We start from the raw sequence: 25,020 nt of genomic DNA, 5'->3' as shown, positions 1-25,020 counted from the left end.
CTGTTCTGTAAGGACCGCTATAGGTCCACAATAGATAGGGTTGACGTGCACCACTGCTGACCGCTCACCTATACTGCAGCAGTCCTTCAGCGGTATAGGGACTAAGAGTTTTGTCACAGGGTCATTTAAAAAATGACATGCAGAGGAAGAGGCAGGCCCTTCCGCAGGGGTGGTAGGGGTAGGGCAGGAGCAACAGGCTTGAGCCAAAGTGGGAAGTTGCAGAAGGTGCGTTCAATTACTTTAAAGGATGCACCAGACTTGGTTGAGTGGCTCGCTCAGCCTTACTCTTCTGCACCCTCCTCATCCTCTCGATCTGCACCCTCTTCTTCACTCTCTGCTATGTGCACCCCCAAAGACACTACCACCAACAACACGACCACCACCACCACCACCACATACCTTCCGCTTGAGTCACTGGAATTATTTTCCGATCCATATCAAGAGGACATTTCTGATGCGCAGCCACTCTTGGTATTGGATCAGGAAGAGGAGGTAGCAACAAGCGCTACTCAGCAGTCTGACGCCAGTACCCAGATCAGCCCAAGGAGGAGGTTGGTCCCCGGTGTTGCTGCCTACTCCGAGATCTCTACTTATAGCGGTGGGGAAGGTGACGTTGATGATGACGTGTCTAGTGATGTCACGTGGGTGCCCACAAGAGAGGAAGAGGAGGGGAGTTCAGAGGGAGATATGGACCAGCAGATAGGGAGGAGAAGCAGCAATGACTTACATTGCACAGCAGGGACAAAGCAGACTGCAAATGTATCAGGAGCGAGTCATCGACCATGTACGGTCACATCTGGCGCTCCCAGGACACCGGCACATGGCTCCGCAGTGTGGGCTTTTTTTAACGTGTCCGCTGCTGACAATAGCGTTGCCATCTGCAATCTTTGCAGTCAACGCGTTAGTCGCGGTAAGCCCAATACTCACCTAGGGACGACCGCCTTAAGAAGGCACATGAGCAGCCATCACCGAGCCCAGTGGGAGCAACGGAACACACAAAGCCACACTGCAGGCTCTCACCGTCCAGCCTCGTCTTCTACTTCTCCTTCTCCTCTCTCCTCACAATTGTCCTCCACTCCACCTTCCATCACGCCAAGCTCACATTTTTCTGCAAAAAGGCAGGCTTCCGTGGGCCTAATGTTTGAGCGTAAAAAAATGATGATGCCGGATAACCCTCTTGCCCAACGGTTGGCGGCTGGCTTGTCAGAACTCATAGCCCGCCAACTACTGCCATATAAACTGGTGGACTCGGAGGCCTTTCGCAAATTTGTGGCCATTGGAACACCACAATGGAAGGTCCCAGGAAGGAAGTATTTCTCAGAGAAGGGCATCCCAGAGCTATATGGCCATGTTCAGCGGCAAGTGAATGTATCTCTGGCACACAGTGTCGGTGCCAAGATACATCTGACCACAGACACGTGGTCTAGCAAACACGGGCAGGGAAGGTATATCAGTTTTACTGCCCACTGGGTGAACCTTCTGACGGCCGTCAAGCATGTAACCCGTGGCACCCGTGTAGATTTGGTTTTACCGCCACGGATTGCATGCAGGCCTGACTCTTCTTCTCCTCCTCCTACTCCATCCTCCTCCCTCTCCTCCTCAGCTGCCTCCTCCTTTTCCGCTGCTAGCGTCTCTTCCACTGCACCGCCCAAGCTCCCCAGAACCTATTCCACATGCCAGGTGAGACGTTGCCATGCCGTGCTGCGTCTGTTGTGCCTGGAAGCAAAGAGCCACACTGGCCCGGCACTCCTTTCAGCTTTGCGTTCACAGGCAGATGAGTGGCTAACACCGCTCAATTTGACAGTTGGTAAAGTGGTGTGTGACAACGGTGCCAATCTGCTTAGCGCATTGAAACAGGGCAAAATCACGCACGTGCCGTGCATGGCACACGTCTTAAACTTGGTCGTGCAGCGATTCCTTGTCAAATACCCTGGGGTCCAGGACATCTTGCGGCAGGCAAGGAAAATCTCGGCCCATTTCAGAAGATCTTACACGGCCATGGCTCGCCTTGCTGACATTCAGCGGCGACACCATCTGCCGGTCAGACGTCTTATTTGCGATTGCCCGACGCGATGGAACTCAACCTTCTATATGCTTGATAGGCTGCTCCAGCAGAAACGTGCAGTTAACGTCTACCTGTATGAACTCTGCGAAAGAAACGGTTCTGGGGAGCTGGGTTTTTTTTCACCGCGCCAGTGGCTGCTCATGCGCGACACATGCAGACTTCTGCGGCCATTTGAGGAGATCACCAAACTGGTCAGTCGCAGCCATGGCGCCATCAGTGACATGGTACCTTATGCCTTCTTTCTGGAGCGTGCATTGCGTCGTGTCATTGATCAGGCTGTGGAGGAGCAGGAGCGGGAAGATGAGGAAGTCGCAATGCTGGATGAATTCCCAGGGGGGGCTACTCTATCTGAGACAAGTCAACAACAGGAGTCTGATGAGGAGTCAGAGGAGGATGGTGCCGGGGCGGATGAGCAGGAGCAAGAAGAGCATGCTTTAAACCTTTCTGGGATCCCTGTTGTGCGTGGATGGGGAGAGGAGAATGAAGAGGACGACATTATCCTGGATGATGAGCAGGAGCCAGGCCACCACACCGCTTCCACTTTAGTGCAAATGGGGGCCTTCATGCTCCAGTGTTTTAATAGGGACCCCCGTATAAAAAGCATGAGGGTCAAGGACCAGTACTGGGTGGCAACGTACTTAGACCCCCGGTACAAACACAAAATGGCGGAAATGTTACCGCCGTCGCAGAGGGCTGTCAGAATGCAGCACTTCCAGGCCTTGCTTCGAGAAATGCTGCATTCTGCTTTTGCGTGCGCTGGCAGAGGAGCAATTCCCACTCCCAGAGAAGGATTTGCGGGTACCAATCCAACAGCGCCTGCAAGAAGAGGCCGGTTTGAAGATGTGTTGGTGACTTCGGATATGAGGTCATTCTTTCAGCCGACCCATCGACAGGTGTCATCCGGATCCAGCATCAGGGAACGCCTAGACCGTCAGGTGTCCGACTACATTGGGTTAACGGCCGATGTGGACGCTCTGAGGAGTGATGAACCCCTAGACTACTGGGTGGGCAGGCTTGACCTCTGGCCAGAGCTTGCCCAATTTGCAATCGAACTGTTGGCTTGCCCCTCATCCAGTGTCCTGTCCGAAAGGACGTTCAGCGCAGCAGGGGGGATTGTGACCGATAAGCATACTCGCCTAGCTCACCACAGTGTTAACTACCTCACATTTCTAAAAATGAATGAGGCATGGATCTCGGAGGAATTCAACACATGTGACCAGTAGACCATGTATATGTCTATAAACTATTTTTTTAATCAAGCACACAGACCTTCTTAATTCATTTGGCTCACTTCCTTGACCCAAAAAAGCACACCGTACTATATGCCCCTACCCTCCTCTTTGAAGAGGTTGAGCGGTGTCATATTTCTACTGGGGCTGCTTATGATATCCCTGTGCTGTGCTGACTTCCTCCTGGGGGTTCTTATTATGAAGGGATCACACTATCCCTGTGCTGTGCTGACTTCCTCCTGGGGGTTCTTATTATGAGGGGATCACACCATCCCTGTGCTGTGCTGACTTCCTCCTGGGGCTGCTTACGGTGCTGCTGTCAGTGCTGTATGTCACGGTGCTGCTGTCAGCGCTGTATGTCACGGTGCTGCTGTCAGCGCTGTATGTCACGGTGCTGCTGTCAGCGCTGTATGTCACGGTGCTGCTGTCAGCGCTGTATGTCACGGTGCTGCTGTCAGCGCTGTATGTCACGGTGCTGCTGTCAGCGCTGTATGTCACGGTGCTGCTGTCAGCGCTGTATGTCACGGTGCTGCTGTCAGCGCTGTATGTCACGGTGCTGCTGTCAGCGCTGTATGTCACGGTGCTGCTGTCAGCGCTGTATGTCACGGTGCTGCTGTCAGTGCTCTGTATTACGGTGCTGCTGTCAGATGCCTCTATCACGGTGCATGTGTCATTCCGGTATGTCACGCTGCTGGTGATCATCTCCTGCACCCTCTTCTTTGCCTACCCTGGTCCCTGACCTTCCCTCTCCTCCATTGCCTTCATTAGCTCCATAGTCCTGAATTGTTAGAACAATTTCCCAAATAAAATAAAAATGCTTGTAGTTATCGATCCCAAATTCACCTCATACATGTATTATGTCATTGTCCAGATGGTGGGACTACGTTTTACCCCCTAATAATTACCACGTGGCCGCAAATTCGACATGAAGGTTTGCAAAGTTCGCCTCCCATTGAAGTCAATGGGGCCCGCGGCGAACGTTCTGTTTCGCGAACGTTTGGGTCCGTTCGCATTTCGCGTTCGCGAAACGTCCCGTCGGAAGTTCGTCCATCACTATTTGCGACTAATTTTGTCATGCATTTGCTTTACCTGTCCCTCAGTATGTCCTCTCTTGAAGTATTTTAGAAACAGGTGTATTGATTATAAGATCGTGTGACACTTTATACAGTTGGGACACCATTCAACTATTTCTGAAGATAATTTCTTGCACACAAGTTTACATCTTTACTTGTAAACATTATAAAAATTGTAGCTTTTCCCATGTCAACATTATGGAGTCGGTTCAATGACACAAAATTCGGTTTATATCCATTTGCGTTTCAGGTTTTAACACTAAATACAATGTGGAAACATCCAAGGGGAGTGAATACTAAAAGCAACGTATACAGACTTGTTTACTGAGATCACACATAGAGATAACACAGGAACATTATTACTTCCATTTAGTTGGTTAGTAAGTAAAGCCTCCAGGAATAGGTTTAGGTCTCTGTTTTATGTAATATATGAGACCTGCCAAGTAAAGAAAAGCAGGCAGACACGGGTGATCTGGCACAAACCTAGATGATATTCCTATACAATGCTTTGTAAAGGTAGCCCATAAATAGACTGAAATTTAGGCAGTTCAGCCGGGACCAGCCAAACTCTGGCGCCTGTCAAACTCTTCAGCCAAAGTAAAAATTGCCATGACCGCAAAGCAGTGCAGCCACAGCACGTGTACAGTCCTGTCAGGCTGTAAATTTTGATTGCTGATGGGCAGCCAGGGAGTGATAAATCTGCAGCTCAGCCACTTGCTTTAACTGACCCCAGGCCACCAGTGTGCCAGGCCCAGAGTGCACACAAAAAGATGAGGTTGTGAAGAGTAAATGGATATCAAATGTGTCAGACCTCAAAAGTGTGTGAAACTGGCGACAAATTACCGTACCCAAAATCATCAATAGGCAACACTTTAAATGCTTTTCCATGTCATTGGTTTGGAGTTAACTGCACACCTAGCATGTGTAGCACAAGCAGAGTTTACATACACATGTGCACTTTCCACACACACGTTTGTGTTCACATGTGTGAAGCAAAAGAGGTGCTTTTAATTTTTATACTATTTTTTTTTTTTTTTTTACACTACACCAAACTTTATTGCTATTACAAGCCTATGTGATAGCACTGGACAGTTTCTCTTTTTGAACTTCAAAGGTCTTTTAGACCCCCTATGTCTCCTCTATCCTATGCTCCAGCCGACCAAGCTCAGGACTGTGATCGATCAGCTGTGCACCCAACTTCCTTTCCAGGATTTTGATAGTTCTTAACCTGAACTGCTCAGAGCTCAGCCCTTTCAGTTCACACTACCAGAGTTAATTTCGTGGACTAAAACCGACTAAAACATGGGAAATAGGGCAAAACTAAAATGCCATTTTAGTCAAAAGACTAAAACTAAATTGAAATTTGACATCAAAATTAACACTGGTCTGTAGTGCATGTTCGTACCTCAATACCATAAATAATAACATATTATATATTGCTGGAGTGAAAAATCGAATGAGTTTTGAAATTGTAGAGAAATGCTTAAATAATGCATTACAATTTAATTACACCCATTAGATTTTAATGAATAAAATTTTTTAGTCGACTAAAATTTGTTTAAAGCCTCGTACACACGATCAGATCACAGACAAAGCGCCCGACTTTTGTCCGAAGGGCATATGCCGTGAACTTGTCTTGCATACAAACGGCCAACAAACACAAACGTAGTGATGTACTACGTGGAATTTCAGCACCATTTGGGTACCTTCTGCTAATGTCGTGTCTGGTGAGCATTGATTCCAAGCATGCGTGTTTGTACTCTGGACGTTTGTGTGATGGACTTATGTACACACGATAGGAAAATCTGACAACAGACTGTTGTCCGCCAAAAATATACTAGCCTGCTATCCCACATTTGTTGGTGGAAAGTTGGCCAACAATTGTCTGATGGAACATACTAATGGTCGGATTTTAGGCAAACAGTCTGTCATCACACAATTCCCTGATGAAAATCCGATTGCGTATAAATGAGTTTTAGTCAACTAAAATGATTTAGTCGACGATATACGACTAAAACAATCGCAGAAAACTAAAAAACTAGCTCCCCTGACCCTGTCCTGGTGTTGTAGTCGCACAGGTACTCATTGATGGCCCTCTGCTGCATGTGCAGCCGCTACAGCATGGCCAACATTGAGTTCCACCTGGTGGGCATGACACAGATAAGGCGGTTCTTGGGCAGGTTCAATTCCTTTTGGAGCTCAGCCAGCCGAGCACTGGCATTATAGGACCGGCGGAAATGAACAGACTTTCCTGGCCTGCCTCAGGACATCCTGCAAGCCCAGGTACCTGCCCAAGAACCGCTGCACCACCAAGTTAAGGACGTGAGCCACATGGCCCATAGGTCAAGTTGACTCTGTCGGAGGGCGGAGAGGAGGTTGGTGCCATTGTCGCAAACCACCATTCCTGGCTTAAACTGGTGTGGCGTCAACCACCTCTCAGCCTTCCCCTGCAGAGCTGACAGAATATGTGCCCCAATGTGGCTCCTGTCCCCCAAGCACACCAGCACATCATTTTGCATGGGTACTTGAGTAGCCCCTTGAACGCCTACGGAGCACCGCTGGTTTCCGAGGACAAAGCACAAGAAGAGGCCATGGAAGAAGAGGAGGGGGTGGAGGAGAGAGGCGTGTCACAACCAGTAGTAGCATTTTGGAGGCGTGGTGGCAGAACAACCTCCAACACTACTGCACCTTGTCCTGCATCCTTCCCCGCTGGCAGAAGTCACCCAATGTGCCGTGAAAGATAGGTAAAATCCCTGTCCATGTCTGCTGGACCACGAGTCATCGGTAATATGCACCTTCCAGCGGGGCATGGACATTGCCTTCCACATGCCGGAATCGCCTTCCGTGAGAAAAAGTGGAGCTTGGGAAGGGGGCCAAGTCTACAAACTGAAAAGGCAGCAGTTTAAGTGCTAGCAATTTAGCTAAGCTAGCATTCAACCGCTGGGCATGTGGATGGCTGGGAGTGAACTTCTTTCGACGGTCCAGCAGCTGGGGCAGGGACATTTGCCTGCTACAATCACACGTCGGTGTACTGCTAGCAGAGTGCCCACAAGTACTTGGCTGTGACACACCTAATTCTACACCTTCATTCCTCTCAGTGCAGGTTTCAGAGGGGACTGAAGGTCTAGTGGGGTTGGAGATCCCAGCTGATGAGGAGGAAGGAGATGTCCACTTTGTTCTTTGGTGTGGGTCTTTAAAGTACGCTTGCCAACGAACTGCATGGCAGGTCAATATATGTCTGGTCAAGCATGTGCTGGCCCCTGGAGGGAATCCTGCCTCATTGGAGATGTGCCTCCTCTCGCCTATCAGGCACCCATGTGGAGTCAGTGACCTCATAATCCCCTCCCTCCTCATCACTGGAGCAAACCTGGCAGTATGCTGCAGCTGGTGGAACATGACTGCCAGATTGCTGTCCTTCTTGGGTATCCCCTCTCTGGGCTCACGCTACTGCCTTCCTCTAGCAGGGTATCATCAGAGCCTTCAAAATGCTGGGCATTCTCCTGAAGCATGTACCCAACACTGTGGTCAAATAGTGCGGGGGACTCCTCAGGAGCACACGGTGGGTCTAGGGAAGGAGTGACTGATGAGAGACGAGGGAAGAGGCCGTGTTGGCAGCTGCTTTGCCAGTACCCTGAGCCTGGTTGAGAGAGGATGAGGGGGGCTTGGTCACCCACTCTACCAAGTCTTCGGCATGTTGCGGCTCAACATGTCCAGCTGCCAAAAAGAAGGACAAGCACGTGTCCCATGGCCACGTGCTAGTGACGATGCACCGCATCCACGACCAGCACTGTTGCCTCTAGACACTGAGCCTGCTTGTCCTTTTATTGGCTCGTGACTGTTTGCCTCTCCTTGTTGGCCTTCCAGACATACCAATGGCCTGCAGAGAGATGAGACAACCAGCAATTGGGGTAGCTTTAGGTGCACACTGAGCAGATGACACAGTACACCGACTGTAATTACTGCAGCTGCCTGCCTGTGGTATAGGATCTGAAGAACATGAGCAATTGGGCTAGCTTCAGGTGTACACTTTGCAGGGGGCACAATACACCGACTGTAACTACTGCAGCTGCCTGTGGTATAGGACCAGAACAACACGAGCAATTGGGGTAACTTCAGGTGTACACTGTGCAGGGGGCACAATACACCGACTGTAATTGCACTAGGTTCAAAGGAAATGAAGACACTGTCTCTGCCTATCTGTCTCTATGAGCCGCCCACAACACACTACGCAAGGCCGCCTCGTTGGTGACCTTATATAGTGTGGGACGTGTAACTAAACCACCTGAGCCATAATTGGCCACAGGCATCCTGCCTGTGGCCAATTATGGCTCTCCTCGCTGATGGCGCTGTGATTGGCCAAGCATGCGGGTCATAGTCCATGCTTGGCCAATCATTAGCCAGCAATGCACTGCGATGCCGGAGTGCATTATGGGCCATGAGCGCCACTCGAATATGACGCGAATGGCCCATAAAGTTCTGGTTTCGCTTAACGGGCGAACAGCCGGTGCTCGAGTCGAACATGCGTTCGAAACGGACCCCAAGTTCATCCCTACTGACCACCATGGTCAGTACAGAGAGAAGGACAAAGGAAGTGAGTGTTTTTTTTTTCTTTTACAGTTTAGAGGGAGGCAGATCACATACCCTGTTTCCCCGAAAATAAGACCTATCGTGATTGTCGGTGATGGCTGCAATATATGCCCTACCCCCAAATAAGCCCTAGTTAAAGTCCTTGTAGGTCTTATTTTCAGGGTAGGGCTTATTTTCGGGAAAAAAGGGTAGGGCTTACTTTGGGGGTAAGGCTTATATTGCAGCCATCACCGACAATCACGCTAGGTATTTTTTTTTTTTTAGGGGAAACAGGGTAGCACAAGCACTGTGCTGTTTAATCTGCTTTAAGGGACCAGGATCTCTATTTTCATTTTTGGATTAAACACTGCTGACCCCCTAAAGAGTTCCCTTCACTGGAACTAAGAGGTCAAGCCCAACCCCTGAAAAACAACCCCACACCATTACCTACCCCCCCCCATCAAATGATTTGGACCAGTGCACAAAGCAAGGTCCATAAAAGACATGGATGAGCAGGTTTGGGGTGGAGGAACTTGATTGGCCTGCACAGAGTCCTGACCTCAACCGATAGAACACTTTTGGTATAATTTAGAGCTGAGACTGCAGGCCAGGCCTTCTCGTCCACATCAGTACCTAACCTCACAAATGCACTTCTGGAAGAATGGTCAAACATTCCCATAGACACACTCCTAAACCTTGTGGACAGCCTTCCCAGAAGAGTTGAAGCCGTTATAGCTGCAAAGGGTGGCAAACTCAATATTGAACCCTATGGACTAAGGCTGGGATGCTAATGTGCGTGTAAAGGCAGACATCCCAATACTTTTGGCAATATAGTGTACTTACATTGGGCCAGGCTTTGTAAATATTACCAGAAATTACCTTCTGCTTTAAAGTGAACAGGTGCAGTACAAAGAAGCTGCTTCACTTGGTGGCCCCATTATCTGCATAAACTTGATGCTCCGTCACTTACTTTGGCCAACAGCAGCAAACAGAAAAACGCATGTCTACAAAAAGGGATTGTGTTGCTTAAAGCAGTTGAAAAGGTATTGTTCCATATACCTGCTCTGTGCAATGACATTGACAGAGTAGACCCCTTAATCCTCTTCTGGGTCTCCTGCTGGTGCTCTCCCCTCCTCCTTACCAAGTGCCCCCATAGCAAGCTACATCCCATGGGGGGCACTGTTCCCAAGCCGGGCTGTGTGCTTCCATAAACCCACAAAGCATAGCTTAGCCTGGATCCCTGCTCTCAGGATTTGACAGACGGCAGCAGGAGCCAATGGCTTCCAGTGCCTCAACAAAGCCTGTGGGAACAGGGAGGGAAGAAAGAGAAACCAGATGCAGCACTGGATTTATACAGGTGTTTTGGGGAAAGGGGGGCACATCTTTATCTTTATGCAGGGAATGCATTGTGGTAAAAAAATGTCTTAACTTAGCAGCACATACACAGGTACCATGAGAAAGGTTTTTGTTTTTGGAATGTTTGTTCGATTTTCTAATAATTAGTATGGTAAAATCAATGTTCGTGTCAGTAATTTTGAAGGTGCAGGATGACAAATTTTTTTAAAACAAATTTCTAACAATGTATGTGGTTTTCATTCAGGAAATTATGTTCCTTCCAAAACCGAATATTTAAAGAAAACTACATCTTGAAGTACTTTCAAACGTTTGTAAAGTTTCTGTAGGCATTATTAAATGTACTGGAAAAACGTTTTCTACTGACATTCATATGAAAAACTACCAGTGTAAGGCCAGCTTTATGCCCGTTACTTTACAGTTTGCAGCCAAGCACTAGTGTGTCTGCTAGACTAATTTTTCCATACAAATGTAAGGTAATCATTCAGCACATAAGAATATAAACCAAATATAATAAACACAAGAGATTGAAAAAAAAAAACAAAAAAAAGTTGTATTTGTGATATAACAAAATAATCACGAAACAATGTGTTTCTTAGATGTTTATGAAAATCTTCTCTGCTTCAGTTCATCAAAACCTCCATCTGTACAAGTCGAGCATTTGTATCTCCAGACATTCTGTAGGGAATCATTCCGGCAAAGGTGATAAGGGCGCGTGCTTGACTGCGCAAGGCCTGTTAGAGACAACACCACTCGTTAGAAGCAGTAAAAGTTTGCTATAAAAGACAACTTACCGAGCCTGGCGGTGGGATTATCAGCACAATTGGTGAGATCTGCTGCCTTTTGTTATATGCCTTATTTTAAACCAATAAATGTGAGTGCATTGTATGAAGCTGGGGTGGTGAGGTTTGTTCAGACTTACACCTAGGTACTGCACTATTGGAAGCACGTTTGTCTTTCCATGTCATTTTGGAGTTGCTGGTGACCAATGTGGAGCCATTCTTAAAAGGCCAATCGCACAGTGTCTTAAGGACTCCGATTATCAGCTTATAAACTCATTTGACCCCTTGGGGGTCTACCATGGAGGTGAGCCTGTATTACACTCGGTGAAGGGGGGCACAAGTCGCGGAGTGGAGTCATAATTAGAGACTGTTTAGTGCATATTATTTTCTTAAGAAGATCCTTTTCCAATACTGTGGACTTATCACAATTTTTCATCACTTAATTCATTTTTTTGCTACTTTTGCACAGTGACACTTGCACTTTATTATGAAGTTTGATTGTTTAGATGAATTCATGTATATTTTAATCAAGAGATATTTATTTAGAAGCGCTACCACATAGGTATGCATATCTGTTTTTTGAATTCTCACTTACCGAGTCCTTATCTTCTAAAACTCGCTGTTGTCTTCCAACAGTGGAGGGTCCGCTGCCTTTTAGCCTCTTGTACTGAGTGTATAATATGTTCATTGTTGCAAGGAGAACTTCAGATAAGTTTTGTCTGATCTGTGCAAAAAAAAACAGAACACAAACGATATACAGAGTAGAAATACAGTAATATGCATTCTCATTACTTCCCACCTTGACTACCGTAATACTGTTTTACTTGTCTTTCACCTAACCTCTTCAGAATTTAAGACATCTCTCATATGTCCTACATATGAAGACACTCCATGTGCAGAGACGTGCGTTTTTAGACACACGATTTTCCCTGTTCACAGCACAACAGTGATCACATACCGTTTTGTTTTCTGGGCAGGAATATATGTGTACAAAATTTACTGAAATGCGCATTAAAACTGATGTAAACTCATCTCAGTATTTCTGCACATATGGTGTGAATAAGGCCTAAAGCATGCTCCTGCCTGCAGTTTTATGAGTGGGAGGAGCTGTAAAAATCCAGGCCAGTGAGCCAAGTGCAGAGCTGATCGAAACATTGCTATGCTTGATCGGGTGGAGTAGAGGGCATTAGGAATCTAATAGGCAGCTGTTAACACCCTTGTGATCACAACAAATGTAAGTACAAACATAAATAAAAAAAAAATAATTAAAACCCTAAAAGCACCCATTGCCTAAAACACACATGCAGATCCAGGGGCGTGGCTTGACACGGCATGGAGTAGGACGTTTGTGTATAGAGCTCAGCTTGTCTGATCTCCTGTTCTATGGATTCTGTGACCCTATGATCTCCTGCCTAGCCTGGTTTTACTCCAGGAAGCTCCTACATCCTATCTCGTCATGTCTCCACCCAAAAATCCATGGAAACCAGGGCCAAAATGGAGCGATTTCGCCACCAGGTAAAAGATGAAGATGGTGGCGCCTCGGCTGGAGAGACAGATGATTTGACGGGAAGCAACACTAAGGTGCTGGAAGCTATTTCGTCTTGCCAAACCATGCTGATAAAATAGAAGAGGTGAAAGTGGATACATCACTTATTAGACAAGATCTACAAAAACTCTGGGAATGAGTCAAACACTCCAAGACCAGGCTGAGTGGTGTGGAAGATGCCATTCCGTCCCTTCAGGATGCAGGAAAGTGTGAGAGTAACCATTCTAGGTCCCTCGTTTACAGTTAATGCCAAGGCCCCGTTTAAACGGGTGTTCCGATCAGGTCCGCCTGTCAGTTTTTCAGACGGACTTGATCGGACCCACCAGTCTCTTCTATGGAGTGGCTGATGCCAAGAACAGACAGCTGGGAGGCCTATTCCCCATCCATCTATACAGGCGATCAAATGGCTTTGGTTGGAGACAGACAGGCAGTCTGTTTACATTTGATTGCCCCATAGACTAGAGCGGACAGAGCTTTACATAGCGAAGCGGACACAGATCTGTCATCCGGCCGCTCAGCGGGGATTAGTGGAGAGATCCCCTGATGAGCAAGCGGATCCCGCTTCCCAGAGGAGCCAGTGTGAAAAAGGGACTTAAGGATGAATTCACACTACAATGGAGACGTGATGGATCTCTCCATTGCTGGCAGGGGGCAGTGTGGTGTGCTATTCAGAACATTACACAGCTCTCTTGTATTGTACAAAGTACAAAACGTACACTTCATTCATGGTAATGTACCACAGCACAATGCACTGAGGTACAGTGCCATGCAATACCTCACAGTGCGCAGCATGTGTGCATTTTACTGCACTCCTAGGTTTCATTGCAGTGTGAATGGGACACATACAAAACAACTGGTTACCTGTATGTCCTTGCAGCGACAGGCATTTTACAATGCACTAAAACACTCGTCACCGCAGTATGTGCAAATTTACACTGAAATGATGAGCTATAAAAAGGCATTTGACCCTTTCGCTGCCAGAGCCATTTTTGCACACGTTTTAGAAAAATCAGTTTAGTGGTAAAGATTGCATAAACCCCCAAAACATGATATATTATTCTGAAAGTAGACACTCTAGCCCCCATCAGCAGTATGGTTGCCCTCAAAGGACCAGTTGTATCTGGGATGCGCTACATACAGGGTGCACGATTCAGGAGTGCATTACATGCTGAGTTCAGGACTACACCATGTACACAGTGCAGCGTTCAGGAGTGTGCTATGTGCAGAGGTGCATTATGTACAGAGTGCAGAGTTTTGGGGTGTACCGTTTGTAACCTCAACCCCCCCCATAAAGCTTCCTCCCATCTTTCACCCAACTGGCCCAGCTCTAGTGGCTCCCTGTGTAGGTGGCTCTACTACCTGTGTATTTATAGGGAGATCATTTCTCTTAGATTCTGGAGATCTGTTCCCACCATTCCACGCTGTGAGTAGATGCAGGAATCTGTTAGATCCGGGAGCCACTGAGGGCAATGCTGTCCCTTATACACACAGAAAGGCTTCTGTGTTTACAAGTGACAGCAGGAAGCGGGAGCGGCGAGTTTGGAAGAAAGAGGCAGCTGCCTGACCACCACTTCGGTTCTATCTGACAGCCGGCAGTCAGCTATACACACACATTCCCAGTGGCTGCAGCCTTTGAAATTGTGTAAAACCCCTCACCTTCAGATCTGTAGGTTGTATAGACTCAGCAGTAGGAGGGATAAAGCATCAACTATTTTAATTAGAAATGTTTTGTCATTTTGCAGGCACGCACACAGCCTTAAAGTGTTAAACCTAAAAACTTTTCTTACCTTAATGTATTGTTTGCATTTCAGTTTCTCTGTGCCCCCCCTGCCTGTGTGAAGGGGAAGAGCAGAGAGAAGAGATCAGCACTGTGTACGGCTGCATCTATTCTCCCCTCTTTTTACAGCACTCGAGCAGCAGCAGCAGGAGCCATTGCTGCTGTCAATCAGATGCAGTGAGGAGGAAGTAGCCCAAGTCCCGCTGTGTAAGTCTATGGAGTGTAGCTCCATAGACACACAGGTCGGGAGCGCACATACTTCACTCTTCCCACAGCCAGCGGCTGGCTATGGTAGTCCCTAAGAAGAGGAGCCAAGATCGCTGTCAGGGATCTCAGAAGAGGAGGATCGAGGCCACGCTGTGCAATACCACTGAACAGAGAAGGCAAGTATAACATCTTTGTTATTTTAATTTAAAAAAAATTGGACTTTATTAACACTTTAAGACCTGACATATTTGGTATCCGTTTACTCAACACCGCCTCCTCTTATTTTGTACAACAAAAATTGGGAATTAAAACAGATGTTTGTGTGCACTAAAATTCCTTTCATTGTATTTTTACAGAAAATATCTAAATTCATAAACAGCTGCGCAAATATGGGACAACATATAAAATTGCCACTGCCAGCCTTTGTTCTACAGGGCCTTTGTATTCAGAAAATATATAACATTCTGGGGGCTTTAGGTAATTTTATAGCCAAAAACGCAAATTTTATGTATTTAAATTAGATCATCATACACTGGGTAACGTTACAATTCAAGTTAAAAACAATGTAGACATCCAGAGACAAATGAGGATTAGAAAGCATTAATCGTAGTTAAAATTTGTGAAATTGCATGCCCATGGATGAGGTAATGTTTGCATTTCTCTGATTTTGGGGTGGGGTGCAATAATCTTTAGTGCATGGGATTTTAAAGAAGAATCAAGGAAGAATGTAGTATGTAAAAAGTGCAATACTTATAAGTTGAGCAAAAGATTTCCTGCTAGAACTTACTGCTCACTACACAACCTCTTATTCTGATTTAGTTCGAAGTTCTCCTTTAACCACTTAGCAACCATCCTATAGCAGTTTTACTGCTACAGGATGACTGCTGTGTGCGATCACATATACATATGTGATCCTGCGCTTCCAGGTAGCGGGCACGTGTGCAAACCGCCGATAGCTCGGTCCAGCTGTGATTATTCACAGCAGAACCTGCCGATGGGTGGGTACAGTGGACTCGATGTCTTCTGGTACTCTCTACACAGGCAGAACTGCAGTCTTCAATATGTAACCAAGGCTGATTCAGGAGGGACGACATGGATCCGGTGTTTCTGCAAAGGGATCCATGTCTTCCCCTAGTACAAGCACCTACCCCCACAGTAAGGCTACCTTCACACTGACCGCACCCGTTAAGCTCATTTTGGCGGCGCTTTTTGGCCATTTGCGGGGTGGTTTTAACCCCAAAAAATGGGTAAAGAGTCCCGTTTTGCGGCGTTGTCAAAGTGCTTTTAAGGCGCTTTGGAAGCGCTGCCCATTTAGTGCAATGGGCAGGGCATTTTGGGAGCACTAAATAGAGCGTTCCCAACCTGCCCCAAAGATGCTGCTTGCAGAACTTTTCGCAAAAGGCCGGCAAGCACACCGCTCCAGTGTGAAAAGACACACTGCAATGAATAGGAAGCGGTTTTCAGGCACATAGCAAAGGCTATTTCTAGCACTAAAGCACCTAAAAACCACCCCAGTGTGAAAGGGGTCTAAGAATACACCAGCTAGGCACACATTTAGCCCTTTGATCGCCCCTGATTTTTAACCCCTTCCCGGTCAGTGCCATTCGTACAGAGACTGTGCATATTTTTAGCACTGATCACTGTATTAGCGTCACTGGTTTCCAAAAAAGTGTGTTAGTGTCCAATCACAGTCCTACAAGCTATAAGTCGCTGATCGCAGCCATTACTAGTAAAAAAATAAAAATATCCCATAGTGCAAACCAATCAATATATGCTTATTGGGATTTTTTTACCAAAAATATGTGGCAGAATACATATTGACCTAAATTAAGAAATTAGATTTTTTACATTTTTCTTATAGCAGAAAGTAAAAAAAAAATTATTTTTTGTTCATAGCGCAAAAAATAAAAAGTGCAGCAGTGATCAATGACCACCAAAAGAAAGCTCTATATGTGGGGGAAAAAAGGACATATATTTTATCGGGTAATGTGTTACATGACTGTGCAAATCTAAAGTAACACAGTGCCCTATTGCAAACAAAATGGCCTAGTCAGGAAGGGGGGTAAATCTTCTGGAGGTCAAGTGGTTAAAGTGAAACCAGATTATTGATCGCACAGTTCCTTTAGGTCCCACTGTTAAAATGAAAGGAAAAAAAAAATTAAAAAGTGTCCACTCACCTCATCACTAAAGTTCCTGAAGGCAGCAACCCTCTCCTCCACACTGTCCTGACTTAGCGGAACAATTTTCAGCTTATCAATGATCTGAAGAAAAAAAAAAAAAAACAGGCCATTACAAAACTATGACATTTTAAGCCATTTTGGACATTAAGCAATATCTCAGTATTGGACAACCTACTAAGATGCAACCAAGCAATAGCAACCGAGCACTAGAAGAGACCTGTAGTAATAGGCAACGCTGAACTTAAGTAAAGCAAAAAAAAAAGTACTAAGAAAAGACAAATCATCAAAAATGAATGCCAACAATTGTTCTACTGTGTATAATGGATAAAAGCTTTTGAAACAGAAAGCATTTATGGCCTTCCTATGCTTTGTATCCCCAGGTTGTTAAAGAACACCCATTCCAAAGTTGAACTGTGTAAACTAGCATCACCATGCCCTTTTCAAGTGTGTACGTTTTTTTTTTCCTGCCTCTAAAAGCCCATGCGTGCATGGACACATAGGCCAACATGCAGGGGAGTTTAGAGGCGGGGGGGGGAAGGCAGACACCCTTAGAAGCAGCTGCAAAAGCATCCAGTGTAAGCGAGTCCTTAGACTGTCCTGTATAAAAAGGACTCCTTGGGCACAGTAGAAGAAAATGGGGGATGTGTGCAAGTATTTCTGGGTGTCTGTACACACATATGGATGCCACATTATACAGCTGTTGTGTGTGCAGATTAAAGCTACATGTACATTGGGCATTTAGCCCTTGTGCATCAAATACCAGGTTTTTGTGTGCCCGGGGAAACACAGAGGTCGAGCGGTACTTACATTTGGAGGCCCTATGCATTCACTGAGCTATGACCCCAGCATGCATACCTGCACGAAAAGGCCAGTATGACACACAGGGGCTAAAATGCTCAGTGTGTACGAGTCTTTACTTTACCACTGTCCGATTACATCAAAAATATGCTTAGACTGATCAAATCCCTTCCAAATGACAGTTATGTACTGGCCAGAGCAAGAGAAAGGTTAGGTGGAGTTTAAGGACTCTTTCACACCTATAGACTGTTCAGGTCCACCTGTCAGTTTTTCAGGCAGACCTGAACGGACGCTCCAGTCACCTCTATGGAGTGAAGGATGTCAGTGGTGACATGTCTGCCGACATCTGATCCGATAAATACAGACGAATGGAAACCCTATTTTCCAACCGTCTGGCGGATCGCATGAAAAACGGACAAGTGGATGTGGTTTCATCCGATCCCTCATAGAGGGAGAGAGATCCGACAGGTCCATCTCTGCACAGTGAGTGGCGAAAGATCTGTCATCCACCGGCTCAGCGGGGATCAACGGATCAAGTGGTGTCTGTAAAAACTGACATTAAAAAGTGTGAGAGAGCCCTTTGCAGGAGTTAATTCGGGCATGTTGGCACTGAACCAAAATGTACACAGAGCTGTGCATTGCACAGCCCCACACACATTCTGCAGAAGATTGTGAACAGGCAGGTAAGTTTATTAAATTACAGAAGAGACTTGTCCCTTTTGCAATAAAAAGCCTGCCTTTTCGCAATTATTTTTTTACTTTTTTGGGGTTCAGTTCCACTTTAATTACAAATCACTCTTCTGTTGTACATGAAGAATGGGAAGGAGAAAACATTGCATCCATAAAACAGTGATTTCAAATTTTTTTTTGAAGCGGATAACTCTCCCTCCTGATGTGACAAGCACATCTGCAGAGCTGGATTACTGGTGCCCCAGACATGATAACCCCTATGTGTTAAACACAGCAAAATAGAGAATACCACACATTTAAACACAACTGTATCCTTATACCAGCTTACATCAAAGGCGACATCTACATGGCCGGCATGATAACTATCAAAAAACGTCATCAAATCCAACAGCAGGTAAAATGTGGCACTAATAGATTTGTCAGCGCTTGTTCCCTGCGATCTGTATCTAGAATAAAAAGGAAATTGTGTTAATCAAAATTTAGTACAAGCTGTTCATCTCACACAATGGACCTTCTGAACTAACAGACAGGTCTAATTAAGCATTCACCACCACTGGGATAACACAAAGACCAATGTTTCTCCTTAATTCCTGCTAATGATAGGCTCCACTGCTTCAATTCGAATACAGGATCCCCCAATAAGATCTCACAGTCAATGGTGTTTTGGCTACAATCGTGTTGCCATGTAAAATCAAAAAATATGCATAGTGCTCTCCATATTTTCCAATAGCAATTTATTAAAACTTAAAAAGGTCTACTCACAAGAGCAGCACCGAATATCCAGTACTAAGATTAGACTTTTTTCACAGCATGTCTTGCCGAGAGACTGTGACTGAGTGGAAGGTGGCTGCAGCCGACGTGATCGGGTCCTCCTTCCTGCGCGCGCATCGTCCCAGTGGGCGCGACTTCATCAGTGGTATTCAGAGGCTCACGATCCAGCTCTATTTACAGCCACCTAGCTAATTGTCATGCGCAGTAGATCAATTTCTCTCCTGAACTCACACAGGCACACACAAGCTGACATCCATCAGCTCATCGTTTAGCTGAATCTCACACAGACACAGGAGACTCAAGCAAATCCACAGATGGATCAGCCTTGTCCTGTGTTATGTCAGGAAGAAAAAAAAAAAATTGTATTAATATTGTAAAACACCATTTCAAAAAACCTGCCTTAATTTTCCTGGTGCAAACAAATGAGTAATATCTAACCCATTATTGCACAAAGGGAAAAAATAACTTTTAAAAATAATCAATACGGCTTAATTCATTATAAAGTTACACATTTAGATTAATGACCAGAAATAAAACAGTTCAAAGCAAACTCAACGTTTAAACCCATGGGCACCGATACTTTTCTTTCATACACCCAGGACGATTTGTGACGACTTCATTGTTGGATAAAGTTCACTCACTGGGACGATATGCGTGCGGGAAGGAGGACCCGATCACGTCAGCTGCAGCCATCTTCCACTCAGTCTCTCGGTGAGACATGCTGTGAAAAACATCTGTAATCTTAGCAATGGATACTCCGTGTCGCTCTTGTGAGTAGACCTTTTAAGTTTTAATAAATTGCTATTGGCAATTATGGAGAGCACTATGCATATTTTTTGATTTTACATGGCAACACGATTGTATCCATAACACCACTGACTGAGATCTGATCGAGAGATACGGTATTCGAATTGGAGCAGTGGAGCCTACCATTAGCAGGAAATAAGGAAAAGCATTGGTCATTTGTGTTATCCTAGTGGCGGTGAATGCTTAATGAGACCTGTCTGTTAGTTCACAAGGTCCATTGTGTGAGGTGAGCGGCTTGTACTACTGTCGGTGGAGGTTGATTCACTTGAATGCACACAGATAAAAAGCTATTCATACAACACACTATATCACAGCTGAGGATTTCTCTGCATATTTATCGTTCCTGTCCTTTGTTATTTACATGGATGGACTCTCCCTTTATTTATCAAAAGGCTTATATACTTATGAATCCATTAGGTCTATATTATCGTATTTAGCTATTTTGTATTTTTTATTTAGCGCTGCACTATCTGTTTGAAGATTTATATCTGGGATTTGTATATTGATCTTAAGTGTTACAGCTGCTGTAGGTGTTAGGATTTTTGTTTGTGCCGATTGATTTTCCTATAAGCCAATGTAAAATCAAAATTCATACACCATACCAAGTTGTGTTAGGTTGTCCATTTACTAAACAGTGAGATTAAAACATCCATTATATGGGGGCCAAGGCCTATGATGGACTTCATAGCTGCCCTTCCTCTGTACTACCATGGAAAATCTACACTGCACTGTGAAAGTCAGATCCCCATACTGTATAGTACCACATACAGGGGCAATTATTGGCTTTTATCACAGTGTCTGCCTTCATCTCTCCTTTGTAAAATTACTCTAGGCACTTATCCTGTCTACGAATCCTGAGACACTGGTACTTGTTGCCACCAATGGATGGCCTTCTATATCACCTGATACGGTCTGCTCTATATTTTGGGTCTTACAGAAAGCATTCTTTACTTCTCCGTTTTCTCTCATTTCAAGCACTGTGCACTTAAGAATAATATTTCCGCACAGTTATGACTTATTATACCAATAAAACCAAAAATGAGAGAAAGCATTGTCTCACAACAATCTTAGAAGGCAGAGATATGCAAAGTCTCTGCAAACCTATTTTCAAGCCTCCCTTGAGATTTACATTTTTTTTATGGGGGTTTTGTGTATACTGCATGGCGGGAGCTAGGGACAATGGAATATGTGCATACTTGAAAATGTCAAGCACTCACTTCCACCCGAGTAGGAATTATAGGATCCACAGCCTGATAGGGTCATTACAAAATTAGGTAAAATCTCTATAGGAACACATTGGAACAGGTTTGAGTAAGAAATACCTGCTGGTCTAAAAGGGAGGACATAAAGCCACTATATCCTTAAAGTGGAGTTCCGACTAAAGAAAAAAAAAAAAAATGAAAAGTCAGCAGCTACAAATAAATACTGCAGCTACTGACTTAATAAATCGGACACTTACCTGTCCCAGGGACCAGCTATGCGAGGGAACGAAGCCTCGCTCTTCTTCCCCTCCTCTCTGCGGTGCTGGCATTGTCAGTGTGGGCGCCAGGCGGTGGCTTCACAGCCGGGCACACACTGCACTGTGACTGGCTGGGCAATCCCCTGGGACCTGTGACATGTCCCAGATGATTGCCGAGAGGGGAGAGGTGATCTTACTTCTAAAAAGAAGCATTCTGCCCCCCCAAATGTGGCATGTCAGGGGGTCACCTTCCCTTAAAGCGGAAGTTACATTTTTGAATGGAAATCCGATTTAAGCTCCTAGGTTTAGGGGTATAAAACTAAGTGATGAAAGGGGCTATCCAGCCATACAACTTCGCTCCCCAAGCAGGAATTACCACCAGGGAACTGACGATCAGCTAGAACAAAACTGCTTACAAGGGGTGTGGAATGACTTGAGATACCCAGGGCAACAAGGAGAGTCAAAGTCAATGTGACTGACGAGAAGTGTGCATTGGAAGCAACTCTAGGTTTAGGTGGTTCAGAGATGGGTATTAGACAATAGCCTAAGACTAGTGAAATGGTAGCAACTATTCAAAACTGATTACGCTTCTACATTTTCTCTGGCACACAAGGTGTACCATTGCTATACTCCAGAGGATTTTGTTGAAGAACCACCCCTGCCTACTCCCAATATCAATCTATAAGTCTGAGAAGCTTCCTGATCCTTCATCCAGTGAAGAGTCAACAGCCGCAGAGCAAGAGACAGACGTCTTTGCAGTACAGCTAAGAGCATTCACCTGATTAAAAGGCATCACTAGAAGAATTCAGAGGACCTTCCCCGGGAGGTCGCAGATAAACCAAAGTCCCCCAAATGTCAACAGGGGACCAGTGTGATCTGCTTGCTTACAATCCAGGAAGGCACACAGCCCTCCATTAATAACTTCAACCTGCCATGCAGGATCTAGGGTACACCTAGGCGTTAGAACCTCCATGTTCAAAGTCTACTAGTGGAGGGGGACCGATTCCCAAGAGATTATCCTTAGGGACTTCATGTGGAGATTTGCAGTATCAGTCAATGCCAAAACCAGACTACCTCTCCTGTCACACAAAAGACTCTCACTTCCCCAAGTGAAGGTATAGAAGTACCTTTAAAAAATTCTCACATAGTTCCAAAGTCAATGACAACTGACAGCACATGAGACAAAGACATGAGCTACAAAATGTATAGGTCCTTACCTCTCTGCAATTGAAAAAGCCATGTTTTTCAGACGTTCTCTGTTGGACTGTGGAGTGCCGATTTGGGCAACCACAGGACTCAACAACTTGTTTGTCAGTTCCAAAACTTTGTCTGGATTCTAAAGAGAAAAAAATAAAAAGATGGTAAACTAAAAAAAAAAAACAGGGTCTAAACAGCTGTCAGATTAAGAACCACATATTCCTACTTGGGTTTTGTTAAAAATTCATATAACCGCCATGCAAGACATTTAGTAATTAAAAAAAAAATGGACTTTGCCTCTTTAACATCTGTCAAAATCAAACTTCTGCCTCATTATGGCAAGACTGCGTTAATCTGGGAGTCTCCACGATTCTTGTTTTTTTGCACCAACAAGTGGCTTACTGAGGGCCAATTCACATTAGAATGCAATGTGCTGCATATTGATAAAGTGGTTTCGCTGTGTTAGCCCATTTGAAAAAATTATTGACCTGAAAAACAATGCAGGGTGCATTTTTCTCAGCACACTAGACACCATATCTGGCTATGTGTTGCTGGGTGTAACAGTACAATGCATTTGGGGTTTCAGAATAACAAACCTTACTCCCTTTTTTTTTTCTCCCCTCTTCCCCCTGGGAGTAAGGTTTGTTTATTTTTCTTTATTCTGTAATTATAATTTGTTTGGGGGATTAATTGTAAATGTATATGAAATGTTTTATGAATCTGTTTGATTGATACATTCTCTTTAGTTTAGAAAATTGGTAAAGCTCCTGAGGAAGCGTTAAAACGTGAAACATGTAGAGCACCAGAATATATCCAATTGGTTCTGTAACTAATATCCTGTAAACAGTTTTTATATTGAGTATTAACGTGTGTTTGGTATCCTCCTTTTTTGGGCTCATATGCCTAATGGGAATATATATGGACATTGTTAAAATGTACTAGCTTAGACAGGATATGAAACAGGATTTGGTATGTTTTATATACACTTTTTCCTTTTTTATAAATAAATGTTTTTTTTTATCTAAAATACATTTTATTCCCCCCTTTTTTCATTACATTTAAATATATTATTATGCCTAAAAAGTCCAAAACTACTAACATTTTTTGTTGAGGTTTTTTTGCGTTTCTCCCTTCCCTTGTCTCCTCCCCCCCTGTTTTTTCAAGCTATTTAAAGGACGTGGCATTTGGTTTTTCGTTTAATATAGTGTATCCACAGAACCACCCTGTGATAGATACACATCATATCTATTTCAAAGGACAACAAGATTGGCAGAGGAGAGGATGGAAAAGACTACAGGAGGCAGGAGACTCTACAGGTGTCGGCAGAGAAGAGAATAAGAGGAGAATGAGACTTACAGAAGGGGGTGGGAAAGAGAAATGAATGCAGGAGGCAGAGGCCTGTAGACTGGTGCCCAGGAGAAAAAAACAAAACGAAAAAGAGAAGATTGAGATTGGCAACAGGCGGTGGGGGGAAAAAGGAAAAAGACTGCAGATGGGGCAGTAACTACTGGGCTTTTCTGGAACTGGCCCTATAGAAACACCCACAAATAGAGCCTTATAGAGGAGGTGGAGCTCACAGACAAGAATACAAAATGCAAAGAGCTTTTCTGTCGAATGGTTCTGCATTTCCTTTTTAAAGTGTAGATTTTTATTTACCATGAACCACTGGACCAGCTGGTAAAACTGTATTACTGCTGAGACTTCTTTAAATACGAGAGATTTAATTCTAGACAAGACTGCATCCTGACATCTGAAGAACACAATGACAATTTTACCAAGTACATTCTAAGGGCCGTAGGAAATTTGCCATAAAAAGATTTTCATTTCAGTTTTTCTTGGAATTCTCCTTCAAATGACACAAATAATATTTCTGAATAATTTAATTACACATTACAAAAATATGTGCACACACTACCTTGGCCAACTCATAGAGTTTAGCTGCTTCCTCGAACAAGCCCTTCTGTTCTGCCACAGATGCCACTTCACTAATAATTGGTTTTGTGTCTCTTGTAAATTTATCAATAGCACCAGGCTGTCAAAACAAAGTATAATGCAAAAGAGAGAGTCAAAAGTGGAACTGTTAAATCCTGCTACATATTATAGTTCACATACAGTTGTGCTCATAAGTTTACATACCCTGGCAGAATTTATGATTTCTTGGCCATTTTTCAGAGAATATGAATGATAAACACAAACTTTTCTTTCATTCATGGTTAGTGTTTGACTGAAGCCATTTATTATCAATCAGGCTCTTTATCTTCTCAGATGGTAAAAGCTGCCCATTCCTCTTGGCAAAAAGCCTCCAGTTCCTGTAAATTCTTGGGCTGTCTTGCATGAACTGCACGTTTGAGCTCTCCCCAGAGTGGCTCAATGATATTGAGGTCAGGAGACCGACACGGTCACTCAAGAACCTTCACTTTATTCTGCTGTAGCCAATGAGAGGTCGACTTGGCTTTGTGTTTTGGATCATTGGCATGTTGGAATGTCCAAGTACGCCCCATGCGCAGCTTCCTGGCTGAT

At 44.8% G+C, this 25,020-nt stretch overlaps 1 protein-coding gene across 1 annotated transcript in view; it reads right to left on the bottom strand.

Moving 5' to 3' along the window:
* Positions 1–10,813: 10,813 nt before the first annotated feature.
* The window catches only part of NUP93 (nucleoporin 93), a 42,834-nt gene continuing 28,627 nt past the window's right edge, over positions 10,814–25,020 (bottom strand). Inside the window, exons 17-22 of the mRNA XM_077454720.1 lie at positions 24,416–24,532; positions 22,521–22,639; positions 18,595–18,712; positions 16,776–16,859; positions 11,664–11,792; positions 10,814–11,020 (exon numbers count right to left, since the gene is read on the bottom strand). Of these exons, the coding sequence (XP_077310846.1) occupies positions 10,910–11,020; positions 11,664–11,792; positions 16,776–16,859; positions 18,595–18,712; positions 22,521–22,639; positions 24,416–24,532 (678 nt within the window). The 3' untranslated portion in view covers positions 10,814–10,909. The remainder of the gene's footprint in view (positions 11,021–11,663; positions 11,793–16,775; positions 16,860–18,594; positions 18,713–22,520; positions 22,640–24,415; positions 24,533–25,020) is intronic.

The sequence above is a fragment of the Lithobates pipiens genome, unplaced genomic scaffold (assembly GCF_037356315.1).
Source record: "Lithobates pipiens isolate NorthernLeopardFrog02 unplaced genomic scaffold, aLitPip1_a1.2 Scaffold_10, whole genome shotgun sequence".
Classification (NCBI taxonomy): Eukaryota; Metazoa; Chordata; class Amphibia; order Anura; family Ranidae; genus Lithobates; species Lithobates pipiens.
This window is presented reverse-complemented; position numbering and strand designations above follow the sequence as displayed.